At 38.4% G+C, this 18,905-nt stretch overlaps 1 protein-coding gene across 2 annotated transcripts in view; it reads right to left on the reverse strand.

The window, feature by feature from the left end:
* Positions 1-8,941: 8,941 nt before the first annotated feature.
* Positions 8,942-18,905, reverse strand: part of LOC136825011 (low density lipoprotein receptor adapter protein 1-B-like) — a 44,690-nt gene continuing 34,726 nt past the window's right edge. For both annotated transcript variants that reach the window (XM_067081044.1, XM_067081042.1), the window contains exons 3-8: positions 16,566-16,677; positions 15,920-16,045; positions 15,515-15,632; positions 14,309-14,418; positions 11,884-11,927; positions 8,942-11,455 (exon numbers count right to left, since the gene is read on the reverse strand). In XM_067081044.1, the coding sequence (XP_066937145.1) occupies positions 10,936-11,455; positions 11,884-11,927; positions 14,309-14,418; positions 15,515-15,632; positions 15,920-16,045; positions 16,566-16,677 (1,030 nt within the window). In that variant the 3' untranslated portion in view covers positions 8,942-10,935. The remainder of the gene's footprint in view (positions 11,456-11,883; positions 11,928-14,308; positions 14,419-15,514; positions 15,633-15,919; positions 16,046-16,565; positions 16,678-18,905) is intronic.

Genomic DNA, 18,905 nt, shown 5'->3' on the forward strand with positions numbered 1-18,905 from the left:
TGACATTACAACAGACAAAGATAAATAAGTCCAGTCAGACTAAGAGAGAAGTGTTGGGAACTGTTGCACGGATGTACGATCCATTAGGAGTGCTTCTACCTGTTACTATTAGGGCAAGGGTATACCTGCAGAATTTGTGGAAGCAACAACTGGATTGGGATGAACAACTCTCAGACCCATTACAGAACCAATGGGTTGAGTTATCCGAAGACTTAGAAAAATGTCTTGATATTTTCTTTCACAGGAATACTAGCCAAGGAAAGGGGGACTCCTTACACATATTCTGCAATGCCATTGAGTTAGCATATGGTTGTGTAGCTTCCAGAGTAAAGAACAAACTCTCATTTAACGATGGCAAAGGCAAGAGTAGCACCCATTAAAGAATTAACTGTTCTGAAACTTGAATTGATGGCATTGTTGCCAGCAGTAAGAATGGCCAAATTTATTAAAGAATCCTTTGAGAAGGATGAGTTTGCAGAACTGTTCGTTTGGTTGGACAGTAAAGTTGCCCTAAGTTGGCTAGTATCAAAAAGTGTTCTCCCTGTGTTTGTGAAAAATAGAATACAGGAAATAAACTCTTTAGTTCCAGAGGCAGTCTTGTCTTATGTGCCTGCAGATGATAATCCCAGTGACTGGCTGACAAGTGGGAAATGGACAGAAATGATCTCAGATAGTTCTTTCTGGTGGGAAGGACCCCATCGGTTAAAAAATTCCTCTTGGCCAATAGATAGGTCATGGGTTGGTGGATCACTTACGCAGGGTAGGGAAGAGAACATGTTGGTCAATACTGTAGGGGACAACCTGAATGGTAATACTCACTTGCTGAATTGGGAGATTCACCAAGGTTAAAAAGGTCTGTAGGACCACAGCATGAATCCTACGATTTTTGAATAATTGTAGGAGTTCAACCAGTATGAAGAGGCATGGTGAACTGACCTTGGAAGAACTCCAAGAGGCAAAGAATAAGACCATTGCCATCATACAGAGGGAATATTTCCAAGAGGAATACGAGAGTTTGATGAATGGGGTAAGAAAACCAAAACTAGCTCTCGTACACCAGTTTAATCTTTACCTGTTAAGTTCCCATACTAAGAGTTGCTGTGTTACTCAGGGAATTAATAAAGAACATCATGATGCTAATGCTCATATGGGTATAAATGCCACTGGTGAGTGTCAGACAGGAGTTCTGGATCCCACAGATAAGGCAACTGACTAAGAGTATAATACACCATTGTGTTATTTGTAGAATGCAAGGGAGGCCATATAAGCCCAATATACTTCCTCCATTACCTGAGTTCAGTGTGCAATGTAAGCAACCTTTTAATACCACAGGTGTGGACTACGCTGGCACATTATGGGTTAAGGGAAAAAACAAAGCCCTGAGAAGGCTTATATTATCCTAATTTACGTGTCGGATAACCAGAGGCATACATGTGGAGCTAGTTGATAACCAGTCCTGTGACAAGTTCCTCATGAGTTTTAGAAAGTTCTGTAGCAGAAGAGGTTTCCCAACACTCATGTTGAGTGACAACACCGCCACGTTTGTTGCGGCATCAGAATACCTTAAGATCATGTTGGAGAATCCCAGGGTAAAAGAACATCTGTTAGATATAAAGTGTAACTGGAAGTTCATTCCAGCGAGAGCACCATGGTTTGGTGCTATGTGGGAAAGGCTGATAGGACTTCTGAAGTCATGCCTAAAAAAAGATCGTAGGCCAAGCCTTGCTCAGTGCTGGTGGAGCTGGAAGGAATTATCCATGACAGACCATTAAGTTACATGCCCAGGGGCTTGAATCAGCTGGAAATTTTAACCCCTAACCATTTGATCCTTTGATCCTTCTCAAGAGAAGTAGTAAATTGGGAAGAGATCTCCAGTGACCCTACCTATAGACGGAGAGAGTTCATTGAGAAAAGATTCCTCTCTGTATCCAAGTTGTGTGATGACTTGTGAAAAGATGGGAGAGGGAGTATTTAACAACGTTAAAACAGACCCCATTGAGTAGGACACTTGGCCCAGGATAGGGGAAGTTGTCCTCATTCATGGCGAGGGGCCAAGGAGCAAGTGGAAGTTGGGCCAAGTGATTGAGTTACACATGGGGAGAGACAAGGTCCCAAAAGTGGCTACTCTAAGAAGGGCACATAGCCAGCTTATGAGACCTGTAATTAAGTTACACCCCTTAGAGCTGTGGCAGGAGATAAGGGAAACTAATCCTGCGACAGATGACATTCAGTCAAGCATCCACCCGAGCAGGAGGACTGCTCAAACAGCTGCAGAAGCCAGAAAGGCATTGATAACAACAGAACTATTGTAAATAATGTTGGCATAAGTTTTTCTTGTGGGGAGTATTTCAAAACTTTGACAAGCGAGATTGTACTTTTCCGCAAGTTGTAGTATAGTTTTATATATTCTCTTCAAAATTATGTAAAGTGGAAATGCATATTATGTAGAAGAAAGATATTATGTTTTTGTTGTGTTTGTATTTAGTATTGAAAGGCGCTGTTTTAGCTGTTTCAATTGTAAGTATACGTGTAATAGTGCTTAACTACCCTTATTGGTTGTTTGTCCAGTGATAAGTCGAAGGTTTGGTGTTGGTCAGAGACGGCCGTGAGGTCAGTCTCTTCATAACTTAGATACAGAGTGGTTCGAGCTAGTGGGGACTCAAGAATGCAGCCATAATTGTCGGTGTCTACAAATCCATTTAAGTATTCCTATTCATCTTAAAGTACACTAAGGGAAACTTCCTTTGGAAGATATGCATATCTAAATGTAAGGATAATTCCTTGCGGTGTGCTTTGGATGATGCTATCTAAATATAAGGATAATTCCTTGTGGTGTGCTTTGGATAAGGGTTGTGAAATAGAGATTGTGTTCACGCCAATCTAACCATTGTATTTCAAGCTAGGAACACTAGTGGGGCAGATAACAGAAAAATCGTGCAAATGATGATACAAGCATCAAATCTGGCACAAGTGTCTTCCAAGGTATACTAATCAAATCTGCCCGATTGCCCAGTTGAAAATCCAAGATGGAGGCCATTTTCAAGATGGCTGCCAAAATAACCACCCAAAGTAGATGTTTTGCTTAGAAATATTTGTAGTTGTCTGATTTGCATGATCTAAGTGTAGATTCCTATGTTTTGAAGCCTGCTGAACTATATTTTCCTGTTTAAAAAGCACCCTGAGACATATTTCTCAAGATGACCACCAAGATGTTGGTCTTTCTTGACATAAGTTTTGTCCCGGCTAGTACATTTTCAAAGTTATGCATACCGTGCTGCTGTTTCTCGATCTGCTACTGTTCACATATACAGCTGCAGAGTGATGTGCAGGGAAGCTCTGCCTGAGAGCACTTGCATCTTCCTTTGCAAACTTTCTTACAGGAGCACTTTGTCAATTCTTGACAGCTTGCTGCAATCGGTGATAGTGTTGTCCAATGTATCTGCCATGCTTCTCCTTTCTGTGTCCACCCCCATTCAGCTGGACTGCTCATGTGTGGATTACAGTGGGTTGCCTGGCCCCAGATGATCCCAGCCTGGTAGGCTGCACGCTTTGCATGTTCTCTGAGGGCTGCCTGTGTTGGTGGAATAGAGTTGTATGGCCTCTGCTTGCGGCAAACAGATCTAGTCTTGCTTCGTCCACACCAGTGGCTGCGCTTGATCTGTTGTACATGAGGACAACGAATCTTTCCAGCCTCTGCATGTCAAGATCACGAATCAGTGTTGGACGCTGGCTGAGATTGATGAATGTTTCAGTAATATCATCAAATACATTCCAAGTCTGCCATGCAGATTTCTTCGCTTTCCCATGGAAGGCAGACACAATGTCACATCCAGTGAATGCGTGAAAGCAGAAACTACCTCATGAACTGGAATCCATCGCATATGGGCTCCTTGGCCAAAGGCAATCCACATTTCCTGAAGACCTAGTTTCTGGAAGGATGGAAGTACAGATATTGCTATGACTAGCACATCTGTGTCATTAGCTCTGATGATTATAGACTTGCTCCTGTCAGTCATTGCATCCCTAGCATGAAAAAATATTCAACTGTCAGCTTCTTCGTGACAACATGTGGACACATCATCCAGAGACTTCACTGTGTTGCTAATGGCATCCTCTCCTTTTGTGACAATGACTGTGCTTGTCATTTCTGCTTCACATCAGCCACATTCTCAGTGAGGAAGACTTCCTCCAACCAAGAATATTCTTCTTTCAAATGTGACCTGATTGACTCTGGTGCTGGTAAGGATTGTCTTGTAACTGGAGGGGGATTGGGGTTTTTGGTGATGTATGCTGGTTGAATATTGGTGTATGCTTCTGGAAGCTCTGGAACTTTTTTAACATTCATTTTTGACTCTTTTACATCTAGTTTGAGTGGCTCACGTTCATCACCAGGATTTCCTGTGTTTGGATGCTGGAAAATGGACACACTTGTACCGTGTAAAGATGTTTTAGCTGTGGTCGCAGTCGGATTATGATCTATGTTGTCAATTACTCTAGATGTGAACAAATTCTTTCTCAAGACTGGGGGACAGATTACTCCATCTTCCACATACTGTGCAACAACTGCTTCTCCTAACTGTGCTGAGATTTCTAGGACTCGGTCATATGATAGGCTGAGCCCATTCTCATGGAGCATTTCAATTATTTGTTTCTAAGTCTTTGTCATGAAAATAGCTGCTGAAATTCAACTTCTGACATAGCATGTCATGTCTTATTATCCCAGCAGCTTTTGCTAGATGGATCGCTTCACCATAATGGGATGCTTCTGATAGGATTGAACCTACATCAGTTTCAACAGCCAACAGAACTTCTTGTCCTTGGCGATTAGCTTGCAGCTGTGGAATGTGCAAAAGCAGCTGATCCTTGAATCGCGTAGGATGAACATCAGGCAACTCAACACCAAGCTGTTCCAGCCTCTGCTTGTAAAGCTTGGTCAAATCAGCAAGCTTGAAAATCGGTGGCCTCTCACTGGCATTTTTCATCTTGCAGATGTAGGTGACTAGTTCAGAGAAAGCAATTGGATATGCATCCTTCCAGTGTCCCTGTGCTTTTTCTTGCTCCCACACATTTAGGTATGCCCATTCTCAGTTATACAATGCCACCAAACAGCCAGGGTGATATTTCACTTCTTGGGCTACGACATCTCTTGCACTTAGTTCGGCGAGAAGTTTTGTATCACTGAGTGTTTTGGCACATTCATTTATTCTCCTATTCACTTGCATTGTCATTGCTTCTCTAAGCTCCCCTCCTTCAGTTTCACAGAAGAAGCATTCTTTTGTTTTAGTTTCTTGGAGCTTTTATGGAATCTTACTTCTACTGCCCTCATCACTAGTATCTACATGACTTGCTCTTTTTTCAGCTTGGTGTAACTTTGTGTTGTTGAACAGAAGCCGACAACTCTCATGATATTGTGCCTTATTTTTTCTCAACGTTTCCTTTATCCCAGAACCTTCGTCAAGTCTTGCAAGGTCTAGCTTGATTGGTAGCGCATTGAGTGAGTGAAACAGAGGAATATTCTTTGCCAGGTTCGTATATCCATCATCCCCTCATCTGGCAGGAGTGGCCTGGGGAGATTTTAGATCTTCTTTCTTAACCTCCTGACATAGGCAACACCTGCAATAGGCACTTTCCTGTATAGGATACAACTAGGTTCTTGCACTGTGCCATACACCTAGTCCGATCGTTCATCCAGTGTCATAAGTCCCGTGCAATCTGCACACCATACAGATAACTAAAACCCTGTTATCCTTGATTAGGCTCTCCCGCGCTGGCACGTCCTGTCCATTCAGGTATGGCTGCCTAACTGATTTGGGGTTGATTAGGCAGCATTTGGGATACTAGTAGGTTGTTCCAGTGTGATGCCAACATAAATTTCCTACTTAGCTGACACTGAACCCCATGCTGAACTTCACAGCAGTGATGTCACCAATGTGCCTTGGTAGTGCCTGACAATCACTCCTTTAATACAGTGCCTTAACCATGTTATAAACTAGAAAATATACATCAGCAGGCTTAAAAACATAGGAATCCACACAGATCATGCAATTCGGACAACTACAAATATTTCTAAGCAAAACATCAACTTTGGGTGGTTATTTTGGCGGCCATCTTGAAAAATGGCTGCCATTTTGGATTTTCAATTGGCCAATCGGGCAGATTTGATTAGTATCCCTTGTTGAACAATTGTGCCAAATTTGATGCTTGTATCATTTGCATGCTTCTTCTAAAAAATTACTCTATCTGCCCCACTACTGTACACTGAATGCGCCAATAGTAAGGGAACACTGAATGCGCCAATAGTAAGTTCCTATTGTTAGTTTAGTTAATATACACAACGCAATGTATTGATATAATCACAACTTGAATTAGTATAAGAGCGAAGTAACCTGGGTGTCGTAGTATAAGACTTAGGCTACGATTAGGGTCAGTACGTTTCAGATCGTTTAGGCTATACGATAACACTAACGATTTGAAATGGTATACTTATTCTGAATGAGTCGGAATACCCTTGTCAAATTTTTTATCATTAAATTGGCTCTTGGTTGTAAAAAAAGTACTTTTAAAGCTATAGGAGTCGTCGTAAGAGAAATTTTAAAAGATCATTAGATAAAAAATCTCATGTTAGACACTAATAGGCCTAAGATTACCATGCCATAGAAACTTGATAGTACTGTACTACAATACATTTCCTTAAAGCATTGGGTTCTGGACCTATAAGGAAAAGAAAAAAGGAAATTGAACACAATTACACAGTTTCAGGGATAGATGACCTCAGGTCGAAGTGGAATTGGGAAAATAAACTTCGTTCTATGCTTTCAAGATCGAAAGATGGAAGGAATCAACTTTTCAAGCAGTGAGACCTGTCGTAGCCTTGCAAAGCATGTCACTGATATTTTACAATAGGCCTAATGACGGGGTGTCTACAATAAAAATGCTTTACGTACAAATACTATTACACTCACCATGAGCCACAATAAACAATGTAAAATTTTACTGACACATGCAAAAGCACCAATTAAAACATGAGACCGGTCCTGGTCGTTTCGGCCGTAACATCCAAAACAATGTAAGACGTCATGGTATTTACCATTATTATTTCATGTTTTACGTACATCCCCAAGGGGCTGGTACTAAACACGGCGCCCATTTTGCACGTAAACGTGCTTACGGCCTAAATGACTTACGGCCAAACGACCCGAATTCGATGAGACAGATGTCAAAACACCAATCATAACAGATGCAAGTGGTACTAGATTTCTCAACTTTGGGATACTAAATCGTTTGGTTACTCCAGGAACACGGTTCTTTCACGCCGAAATACAGGAAATTCATTGCTTTTAAAAAACTGTCTCTAACGCCTTTCGATAAATATATGAAATTAAACTTTACAGAACAAACCTTTGGTTCACGCTAATGAAGAGGATAACTTGACAATTGTCTAAAACAGTGTGCGTTGTCTGTGTCGTATTTACTCGCTACTACAAAACTCTCAAGACTGATCATCCTTCATGCCACCAGCTCAAAAGTAGAATGAATTCGCTTATAAAACATTATTATGAAAAGGGTCTTGCTAAATACAGTGGCTTTCCAAAGTATTGTAGTAATTAGAAATATAGTAATGGAAAAATGACACACATTTGACTGACTAGATGTATAAAAAAAAAGTTAAAGATAACGGACGAATATTGACGTAACTTTTAGTCCAGCAACGAATCTTACGAACATTGGTAAGGCCGGTAAACACTAGGTTTAATTTTTATGTATGTTCATTATTTACGGTACTGAGAGTTGCATATACTCAGTTTAATTATCCAGTTCTTATTTAAAGCATCAACCCAAAGGTAAACAAGTAGTTTAGGTTTGGGTATAGTTTTCTTAGACTTATGTGGCTTCTCCGTGATTATGGTAAACTCACCAATGTGTGCGCGTATGTGGAAACATTAACACTAATGAGGCTTTTTATGTGGGGCAGGTCAACGATCGCGAAAACCAAAACCGCGTAGTAGAGTTGGCGATGCCAGCAACAGTTTCTTCTCAACCGGTTGCCAATATAATTTCATCCACTGCAGACAGAGGCAGGGCCGTTCGTAGACTTTTGGGCCCCCGGGGGCACCGTTCCAATTATTGCCCCTCGTATGTGGTGGGAGGCGAGCGAAGCGAGCCAAAGCTGGTGGGGGATTCGGGGCCGGGGGCGCTGTAAGCAATCCCCCCCGGGAAAATTTTAGAATATAAGCAATTGTAGGATCATTTTAAAGACACTTGTAAATGAAAATTCCAGAATTTTTATTTCTTAAAACTAGGTGTACATTGAATAACTGAAGATCCACGTAATCCAGTTAAACAATGAGAAATGATAAAAACGAGGATAACAGTAATGTACTCTGATGGCGATATGATGTGGCGGCCAGATTCATTTAATCATTTGAATGTGTATTATCTGGGCAAATGAGGCCATTAAGGGGGCCCTCAGAGGATAATTAGGACCCCTATAAGCAGTAATCAATTGCCTTAGATGGGCTTTGTAATTACCCCAATCAGCGTTACCCACCCTCCTCCGATCCGTATGAGGTAGTCTATAATGGGCTCTACGATTGGGAGGTGGCCACTGGAGAGCCATATTTCTTTATCATAACATTTTTGTTACTTTTTTGTTCACAAAATTGGAAATTGGGCCCTTTTAGTGGGCCCCAAACTTTCGGGTCCAAATATAAATGGGGCCCTCGACCATTTTGGTGCCACTGGATTTAGCTTGTCCCGTCATAGCAGCAATGGTTAAATTTCGCGTTTTGCCTCCCCCCCCTCACACTGGGGCCCGGGGGGCGATTTCAAACAGGCATCCCCCTCTCAGGAACGCCACTGCGTACATAGTTTGCAACTCTTGCAGTATCCATAAGACCATTTGCAAGTAGAAAAACATAGCTATGGAATGTTAAAACAAAACTCTTTCTTAACAAATTTATTCCATACAAGAATTAAATACAATATTTTAACTTCTTGGTACTTCCCAACAAAATAGAAACAAGAAAATATATGCCCCTACCATCACCATAATACTAGATGCCTGACCTTAACACTCGGAATTTTTAAGCTATTTCCAGTAACCAGCAGTCTGGTCTCAAGTCTGTCTGTCAACAGCAGCTATCATCTTTCAAAATTATGGCTTCAATCAAACTGTATGTTCCAGCTAAACTTTTAACGAAAAGTTGCAGAAACTACTTACGAACTGTACCACAGAACTGGAATTTTTTGTTCAGCAATGTGCATCACCAAGTGGCACTAGACCAGACTAAAAATTCAGAGTTGGACAGGTGCTCCTTAATTTTGACAAACAACAATAATACTCCCTCCTCCTAAATAAAACTTGGATGGCAATTCATTCATGCCCTTGTACTAGAAATGGTAAAACAATGTCAAAACTTTTTTTTTTAAAGTACTGTACTGAATTTCCTAAGTAAAGAACTACACAGCGCTGCAACACTGCCCAATTATTGCACAATTACAGTATATCAAAGACAATGGATGAGAAGTACATGTATGAAAAATGACTATTTACAATATGTACAAAATGATCAAATTTTTTTTTTTCCAAAGTACACTTGAATTGTATTTTTTACTACTAATGTACAACTAACACTTCCTTTAACACCTGAAAAAACAATGCTACATCAAATAACTTCAAATAGATTGCAGCAAATCTTCAACCTCAGAATATGCCTAATAGCAAATATAGAAAACTTTACACGGGAAATACATCTCTATTTATCACAGTAGTGGTAGAGAAGAAAGTCAATTGCAAAACTAACTTCCATAAGAAGGGATATGTAAACCTATGTTAAAAATTAACCTTTATATGAGTTAAAATAGACAAGAAAAATGCTTTACACGACTAACAATGATGTTTCCATAACACAGTAAAGATTCTCTACAACATTACCAGGATATTTACTTCCAAATAAGATCACAAAATTCAGTTAATGTACTTTACTGAATTGTATACCATGTGTGCCAAATTTTACCTACAGAAATCTGCAAGTTATTGACTACATAATGTACATCATCCAGCGAGCACAATGAATAAGGGTGTGTGTTACCTGCAGCCTGAAGTTAAAAGTATTTTGTACCAAAACAGCTAAATTTGTGAGATTCAAGAATATTTTAAATATCAAAATTTTTCATGCTGTCTTTTGGATCGCTATCCCTTAACGTTAGTCTTAAAAAATTCAAAAAATGAAACTTCAGTTTCACATTACAAATTCTATGGTTGTTTCTTGCACAAAATAGCATGAAACCATTTAAAAGTGTTAGTAGGATAAAATTTTGTTACAGCATAAAGTAATTGGATCCTACAAGACAACTGAATTTTATAAAAACTACCCAGCTCTCAGCACCAACCTTATTGGGGAACTTGTGTTGATTTTGAAATTGTTTAATTATATCCAGTCTCTTAGTGCACTCACTCTGCAAATTAATGCACTGGCAATTATAAAAGTACTAAAAAGGGTGATAAAAACTTACAAAACCTGCAGTGCCTACTTCATAACATGTTCAATCATTCATCCTTATGAGTCTGGTTTTCTGTTCAGCTAGCCTAGCCTGCCACTTCATAACTAACTGCACATACTTTGCATCAAGCAACAAAATGCAGTAAATAACCTACTTGATACAAGCAGGTATAAATTTCTTGTACTTTGGGTGTAATTTCCTACATATATTACTGTATTACCAACTACTTTGTTTAAATATCACTAATTTATACTCTTCTCATCTACAAATTACGCAGGATATTAACAGTATTACAGCTTCAGTGCCTGAACAATTCAGAAGTTGTACTGCAGCTGTACTACTGAATGACTTCAAAGTCGAATCTACAACAAATAGAATTTGTCTTTTCAGTGAAAGATGCACACCTGATGTAACCTTATCCCAAGTGGGTGCTCAAGAGCATATCAACTTGTTCTTGGAGTCAAACAATCTTCCACCCCATATGGGCTGCCAAGAACCACAACCATTAACAGGAATGGTGGTGTTCATGTTACAAAATGGATTTGATGGAGTAGAGTTCAAGGGTACAGATATAACTGCATTATTGTGACTGATGAATGGATTCTGCATTGGTTTGTTTTCAGGAAACCCACAAGCAGTTGCTTGATTTGAAATACTGTTGAATCCATCAAATGTGTTAGATGGAGACTGGCATGAGTGCAGGAAGGCCATATTTGGAGATCTTGAAAAGTCATCCTGAAAATCTGGAGGAGAATGACCAACCTGCCAAGGACTGGTTGGAGAGCTGGCAGTAGGGGAAGTTGAAGATGGTGAGCTAACTGATGGCCAAGAGGTATTCTCTGTCTGAGAAGCTGGAAGGGGAGCCAGGAATGCTACAGGACCTGGGGCGGCCCATTCCGATGGAGATGTCCCAGGCAAATGCTGTGGTTCCTCTACGGCCCTTAAAGCCAATCTGGTACAGAAAAGTTTACAAATGTCAAAACTTGACCTTATTGGTTTTAGTCATGAGACAGAGTTAACAATATTCCAATTATGTATTTTTACGTAAGTTACTGATTACCTTCAAGTGCAACTTTTCAATTAAAAGACTATTCCCATAAAACTCCCCTGAACGAGAAAAAGTTCCAAGACCAAGAGAAAAGAATTTTGGCTACCATATACTGTAGTTTCATTACCAAAACAATTTCACAACAGATCAAGTGATAAACCTAAACATGGAAACTATTCTGTTGCTTTGTAAAACGCTGAGATACTTTTGCTTAAAACTTATGATAATCACATTCTCTTCAATGACTAAAAATTAAGTATAAAAAATATGTAATGTTCACATCTTTGGAAAAAATATTTTTTGTTGGAATTGTAACGTTGTAAGTAACATACCTTGAAAATTCATCACTAACATCACTGAAGTCATCAAAGGCATCCTGTTAGAAATCCATAAATTAATGGTTAGTGGGTATCTTTCTAAATCTCAATGCAATATTGGGCTATGAAATATAAGAGCAGCTACACTAAAAAATCAGCACTGCCAGTTGCAAAGTTCAATAAACTAATAAAAGTTAAAAACCACCAAATCCCAGGAATGTGCTAGTTTGAGCACTTTAAATAAAATATTTTTACCTACTAAATACTATGATTGCCTCAAAAACAAAATATACAATAAAATCACATTACCTCTCACCTGTACAAGTCTTGAATTTTTTTTTTTAAATACACTGGGCCAACAAAATTTTATTGGCATTCTTGCATGTTATCTTTAAAATTACTTTATTAACCAGTAACAATATGAAGAACTCCTTCATGTTTAGATATTAACTAGTAACAATGTGAAGAACTTCATGGTTATACCCGATATATTTTTTTGCATGAAGTTGGCATATTTGATTACCATTATCTAATTTCTTTCCTGTGAAAGATACTGGGGTTCTGGTGTATGGTTAGCTATCATTGATGAGACAGTTGAAGCTAATATTTAGCATGCACACCCACTTCACACAATGGCTACTTATTACACTAGCAATACCTACTCCGATTCAATTGTGTGGATATAAAAAATAGGGCCAAAATAAAAATTACTTAAAAGTTTAAGTAAGGTACTGCCAGCTACAAGTAGTATTAGTGTGGTAACTACACGGTGTTTTGAAATTAGCAATGGCCATACTATTATTAATAAAAATAAGGTAAAACAAACGTAACTTCTAGATCTTCTATGGATTTACTCTTCAGAGGTGAAAACTGGGGTAAGGTTAAATCGTAATACTTTGACAACGATTCGGGAGGAGACCAAACGAGAATGAATGAAGTTGAAAAGCAAAACGACTTGCACATGCTAGGACTGAAAGGATGTCATTCTCAGCACACTTACAATGCTATCACCATATGGGGTGTGGCTACCCTAAGTTCCATTTAATTCCCTACTATAAATACTAACTCTCCTACTTTGTCCTTAACTGAGATCAAAGCCTACAAAGTCTGAAAATTTTTTTGAGTATATTAAGTTTTCATTAGCAGAATTTATTTAGCAAAACTGCAACCATAACAAATGATACTAATCCAAATAAAAATCTGAAATGTTATGAACCTAGATCAAGCCAAATACAGTTGAGTGATCCTCCTCATCTTAAGGCACAGTACAGAAGGCAAGCACATCTCATCTATCAGCGGGGTAATATTCAGATCCCACAAGCTAAAGAGCATCTCTTTCACAATAATACTGTATGATACTGGAGTCTCAGATTTCGAAGGCTGGATCATTTTACAGCCTTAATATTCATATCTTTGATTCTTTGACATTTTTCCCCAAATTTTTTCTTTCCCTTTTTTTCCCCAAAACATACATAAAACAATCTCTCAATACCAGGCCTGCCAGGAGGCTCCCCAAGGTATACAGTGGGTATAGAAAAACATTTAAAACTTTCTGGATTACTTGACCAGAAGTGGGTGTTGCTTAGGAGTGCATGTCTGATACAAGCCCTAAAGCAATGCCGTCTGGCAGGGTCAAGAGAAGGGAGGTGAAAGGTCTTATTTCTCTACCATAGCCTTTGTGATAGCTGCCTGAAACATTAGGATCACTATCTTGTATGGTTCCTTTTGTCATCTGTGTAGCTTTTGTGAATAGTATTTGCATCATCATCATGTGTGGTATTTGATAGGTCTGTATGATGATCATTTCTTTACTATAGTATTTTTAACTTTACAGTACAGTACTTGCATCAAGATTTACTGTTTTTCTATGAAGAGTTCAATTAAGAATGAAAAAAGTACTCAAGAGTATATACTGTACTAAACAAGCCTGGATTACTTATTTTTGATAGCAGAAAACTTCCTTCATCCCTTAGACTACAAACAACTCTATTTTCCTAAAAATAAAAAAAACTTATAAAAATTTAGACCAACAGTTTTCATATCTATTAGTTACAAATTTTCAATATTTTGATTTAAGGTTAAAAGCACCAAAAACAAAAAAAAACTGCCACAGACAACCAAAAAAAAGTTAACACAAAAATGCTGAAAAAAGCATGTATGGTAGTTCTGTACTTGCCTTCCAAGCTATTAAATCCTTGCTATTCACATGTGAACACGAGAAGATGTAATTAATGACATTAGTTTTATAATGACAGTTTATTAAAAGAGCTGTATACTATATTTCTGTTATAGCAAAATCTACTGTGACCATTTCTAAATGGTTATACTGCACCTACTTGCGTAAAACAAAGTGCACAATTCAATTTTACTATACTTATATGGAATGTTAAATGCAATACTCTTCAACTCAATTACTGTCAATGAATTGCAAATTACTTACCCAAGGCTTATTAATTTTAGTGGAAACTTCATTATTTTTAGTTTGTTCAGTCATCTTTTCAGAAGAATCGTCAAGGTCTATCAAGAGAGCCTGGGTGCTGGACTGGTAACCTGCAATTATAAATATATTTAGTGTTTTTACCACTTGTGTGCAATGCAATTCACACCACACTTGTGTGGTACATTTTATTTTTTTTACACACAACCAAGGATTAGTTACATCAAACAATTATTGGTCATGTCTAAAAATGCCATATTCCAAAATGTGGGTTGAGACTTAAGGGAATGGTGTCTTGTTAGTTGAATATAAAATAAAATTTGTAACCCCTAAACATCTCTTGTCGTCTTTATTTATGAGCTACATTATGTCAGTATTTTGCTAGGTTACTTTTATAGGCAGATAAATCCTGAAATGAATGCGTAAAACAGTTTAGTTTGGGTTAGAAATTAAATGGAACTGCTGTTAGCTGTGGGATATCTTTAATGTCCAAGATATCTCGCGCCTCCATTAAAAAAATTCAGCTCTCTCTGAACCCAGCCACTGTTCACTTTGTACAAATCTACATAATATCTCTTTGGACTCCGAGTCATCAACAGATATGTATGTATGTATGTAATGTTACAGTTTCAGTCACCAGAACTAGATAGTGTATACTACAGACTTTGTTTATCAGAAAGTCTAGATTTATGTTAACATCAGGCAAGCTGAGTGGCTACTGTCATTTATTCAATGATATCCTTTACAGCTGAAAATTGTGCAGCAGGGAACTGCAGTAATAAAAAGAAATGAAAGCCATATTAAACTGATCAAGATTTCTATTAAATATACAATGATGCCTAAAAGCTTTCATTTGTAAAATCCGTAAGTCTAGATCGACATTAATTTGTAGTTTTACAAATTCATTGGCCTGCAGCCCATCTTGCACAAAAACGTCCATTTTTTCAAACATCTTCGATAGATGGAGAGAGGTGAACACAAACCTCTTACAATTTTACTGACTTAATTAATTAGAATATGGTCACCATTTTAACTTTAGAGTCAGGCATTGTTATATTTCTGCTATTACTCCAACCTTTTTCAATGTTTGAAGCAGGAGTTTATCTTCCTACTAATTGCATTCAGGGCAATACAGTACTTTCCTTTAAATTTATTACTGTATGGGTAATACCTTTCTTCGTACATTCCCTACAGTAACACCCAGCTTACCTGAGGTGCTCATGTCTGAGGATCCAAAGTCAGGACGAATGGGGATTGGAGAAGAGGCCTGACTCGAAGGCTGGGAGTTGTTACTCTTCGACTGATCACTGGGTGACGTAGCATTAACCTGCAATGACAGAAATAACTAAAACTGCGCTGAATGAAATATAACATTAAGGGTTAGTTTCACCTATTGTATGCTTGAACTATTGCATTCATTTTACGGACTGAGTAACGGCAACGAATTAACATAAGTATTTATACACGAGTTAGAATCAAAACTACATCCAACATTCTGAAATGCAAGACCCCCACAGGATTAAGAGAATTTACTTCTATGCAGCTTAAGTGAAAAACGACATACGGGTTTTGCTAGGTTACTAGTAAATATAAGCAAACACACACTGACATTACCGTCACTTCCGCAGGTAATTCCTCATGCGCAAAGATTTCCCCATTTTCCTTATTTTCCACAGCCATCTTCCAATATTCATAAGCAAGGTTGAATGCCTGTGCTATGGATACTGTCACAGCTTGAGCCTAAAAAGAAACAATTCACAAGTAACAAATTTCATACGATATACCAGGGAGTAAGCTACTATCACAGTAAAATAATAGTGTGCTCAGTTATATTGATAAAAAATGACAATTGATCCATCCACTGGTCCGACCAGCTAGATTATGATTCTTTTTTGGTTTCAAATTAAAGGAGAACTTACATTACAGTAAATGGCCTTTCATTTCGGAAGGACTTTATAACCAACTATTACCAACTATATTACCAACTAAAACTTCTATGAAAACACAGTAGAGTACAGGACCAGTTATATTTACGAACATTTGGAGTAAATCACATTACTCCTCAGTGATAAATACCTGAGGATATTAACAGTACATTTCTTATCAAATGAATTCAAAATTTTACATTTTCTCTTCAACAGGGGCGAGGACGGCGCTACATGTTAGTAGATTCAGCCGATTGAACCTTAAGGAATACGACCTCAAAGATTTAGAAATAAGTGTTTACGGAACTTGCAAACGACAGCCAGAACGAACTCACCATTTTCCTTTTGGGACACAAGAAGGCATGACACTCACACGTGTCATTATCGTTCGTAGCGATGAAAGCGAAGACATGGTCATAATGGGCGTCAGCCGAGCAGTATGAGATCCTGAAATATATAAATATATATATATACGTGGGTGACAGAAGCAATACAAGAGCTTGTAAAACGTTTCATCTAGTCCTAATTTGAAATTTGAGAGAATAACAGGTGGTGTGAAATTAATGCCTACATGGAAATTCTTTTAGTTCATTATAATATTTACTCAAGCAGATCTTCAAATATTTCAGTAATTAATGTAAACCGTCGTCAAGACATGAGTCAGTGAAATTTATCATTACGGCAGGCGACATTTCGAACCAGAACACTAGTCTTAAGTGGGTGTCAAGTCTAACGATACGGTGGTGTTGCAACTTAGAAAAAGATTAATGGAAAATGTCATACGGCGTCATGCGTCGCTATAGGCGATACACACAATGTACGACTGTCACAAATCCTAACAAGGAAAGATATGAGCCGAAGTTTCTTCGGCGCAATCGAGTTTTCTGTACAGCGTATAATCAAGGCCACCGAGAATAGATCTACCTTTCGTTGGTCTCGGTATAATGCTGTATGAGTCGCGGCCCATGAAACTTGAACCTGTCCATTATCGTTGCCGGACGCACGATTATGGCTAACCTTAACCTTAAATAAAATTTAAAAACTACTGAGGCTACAGGGCTGCAATCTGTTATGTTTTATGACAGGAGGATGGATGATCAACATACCAATTTGTAGACCTCTAGCCTCAGTATGCTGAGCCAAATCATACCTGGAGACAAGTATGAATAAACTATATAAGCACAAAGTCAGTAGAGGTCTGTTCAAGGAATCTCTTGTCAATTAGGATTATGTCTTTCAGTATCACTGCCAACACGTGTTGGTCTAGACCAGTGGCTCCTGAATTTTGGCTTGTTGCCTGATATTCCCCTCCTTTTATGCACCCCGTACAGAAACTGTTCAGAATAACTAAAGCATACTATTTACCACAAAGGCTAACTTGAAACATGAAAGACTCGCTGAGGAAACATTCGACAATCGAAAACGAGCAGTCTTGGACAAATGATTATCACTCAAAAGAAAAATGAACGGTCACTCAAGGAAAAACAAAAACGAAAAGTTCGGAGCAAGACTGGTATGAAGTCATCCTAAAAATTCTGCACGATACCAGTACAGCAAGCTTTCCAGTTCGAGAGAGGATTACACTGAGCACCTAAATGCAAGGTCTAGACTCTAGAGAGTATAATACTCTAGACCTTGCCTAAATGCACAGCTTTCATTCGTGTCCTAGTAGTTCATCCGATTGTTCTGAGAATTCGTTCAACGACACAGTGAAACTAAACACAGTTGAATTACAAGTTAAAATGTCCCACCACCAAACACTGAACTGTCTAAGAGCTGAACCAATCACTGCCTTTGAGATTTTCCACAAATCACCAAGCAAGTCAAACACATTCAGTTATGTCACACGCAATAGGTCCACTAAACTGTGGTACGAACATCCCAAAATTTCAGTCAGGCAATTATGCCCTCACAAGTGTTCCTGTGCAGTTAAGGCATCTCGACTCCTAACGACGCCAAATCTTCACGTAACCTGCATATTAATGTTACACGATTTTCTGTAAAGTGCTGTCAACTGATATAAGATTCAAGGAAACTCGCTAGTTCTTAAAACGAATTAAAAATTCGACCCAAATTTCTAATTATTTAATATATTCAACAACAAGGAATAATAGACTTTGGGGGATGAAACTTTTTCAATTTAATCAAGCCTCTTTTTTTCTGAACTAGGGCAATGTTAACGGATCGCATCTGTGATCATACCACAGCACATATATACAGTACATCGTCTAACCCAAGACGGAATTCTAACCAACCTGTCACAAATGACCGAATGCAGAGCCAACCATCTCGGGAAACTTTTTAACGAAGGTTTCGCAGCGATATACAGCCTGTTCAAGGGATTTGTTTAAACTTTAATTACATCTTAAATCCGTTCTTTTTTATAATAGTTTCTCAACGATACTTGTTAGGTGACAGGTAAGCAAATTTTGCAAACAGACTCGTGTATGGTATGGTAAAGAGTAAAAATCAATAACGATCAACTGATCTTCCACTTCTAATATGGGGGTTTCCCTTAAAAGGTATCTCCCTAATGGAGTAGCCATCACGGCACTCATTAAAAATTTTAGCCATATGTTACTCCATTACATTTAAAATGAGAAGGGTTTTATGGGTACAAACCAAATTCGCACATCTCAACCTGATATAATATATCTTAAGTTGGATTCCCCCGA

The sequence above is a fragment of the Macrobrachium rosenbergii genome, chromosome 36, assembly GCF_040412425.1.
Source record: "Macrobrachium rosenbergii isolate ZJJX-2024 chromosome 36, ASM4041242v1, whole genome shotgun sequence".
Taxonomy (NCBI): Eukaryota; Metazoa; Arthropoda; class Malacostraca; order Decapoda; family Palaemonidae; genus Macrobrachium; species Macrobrachium rosenbergii.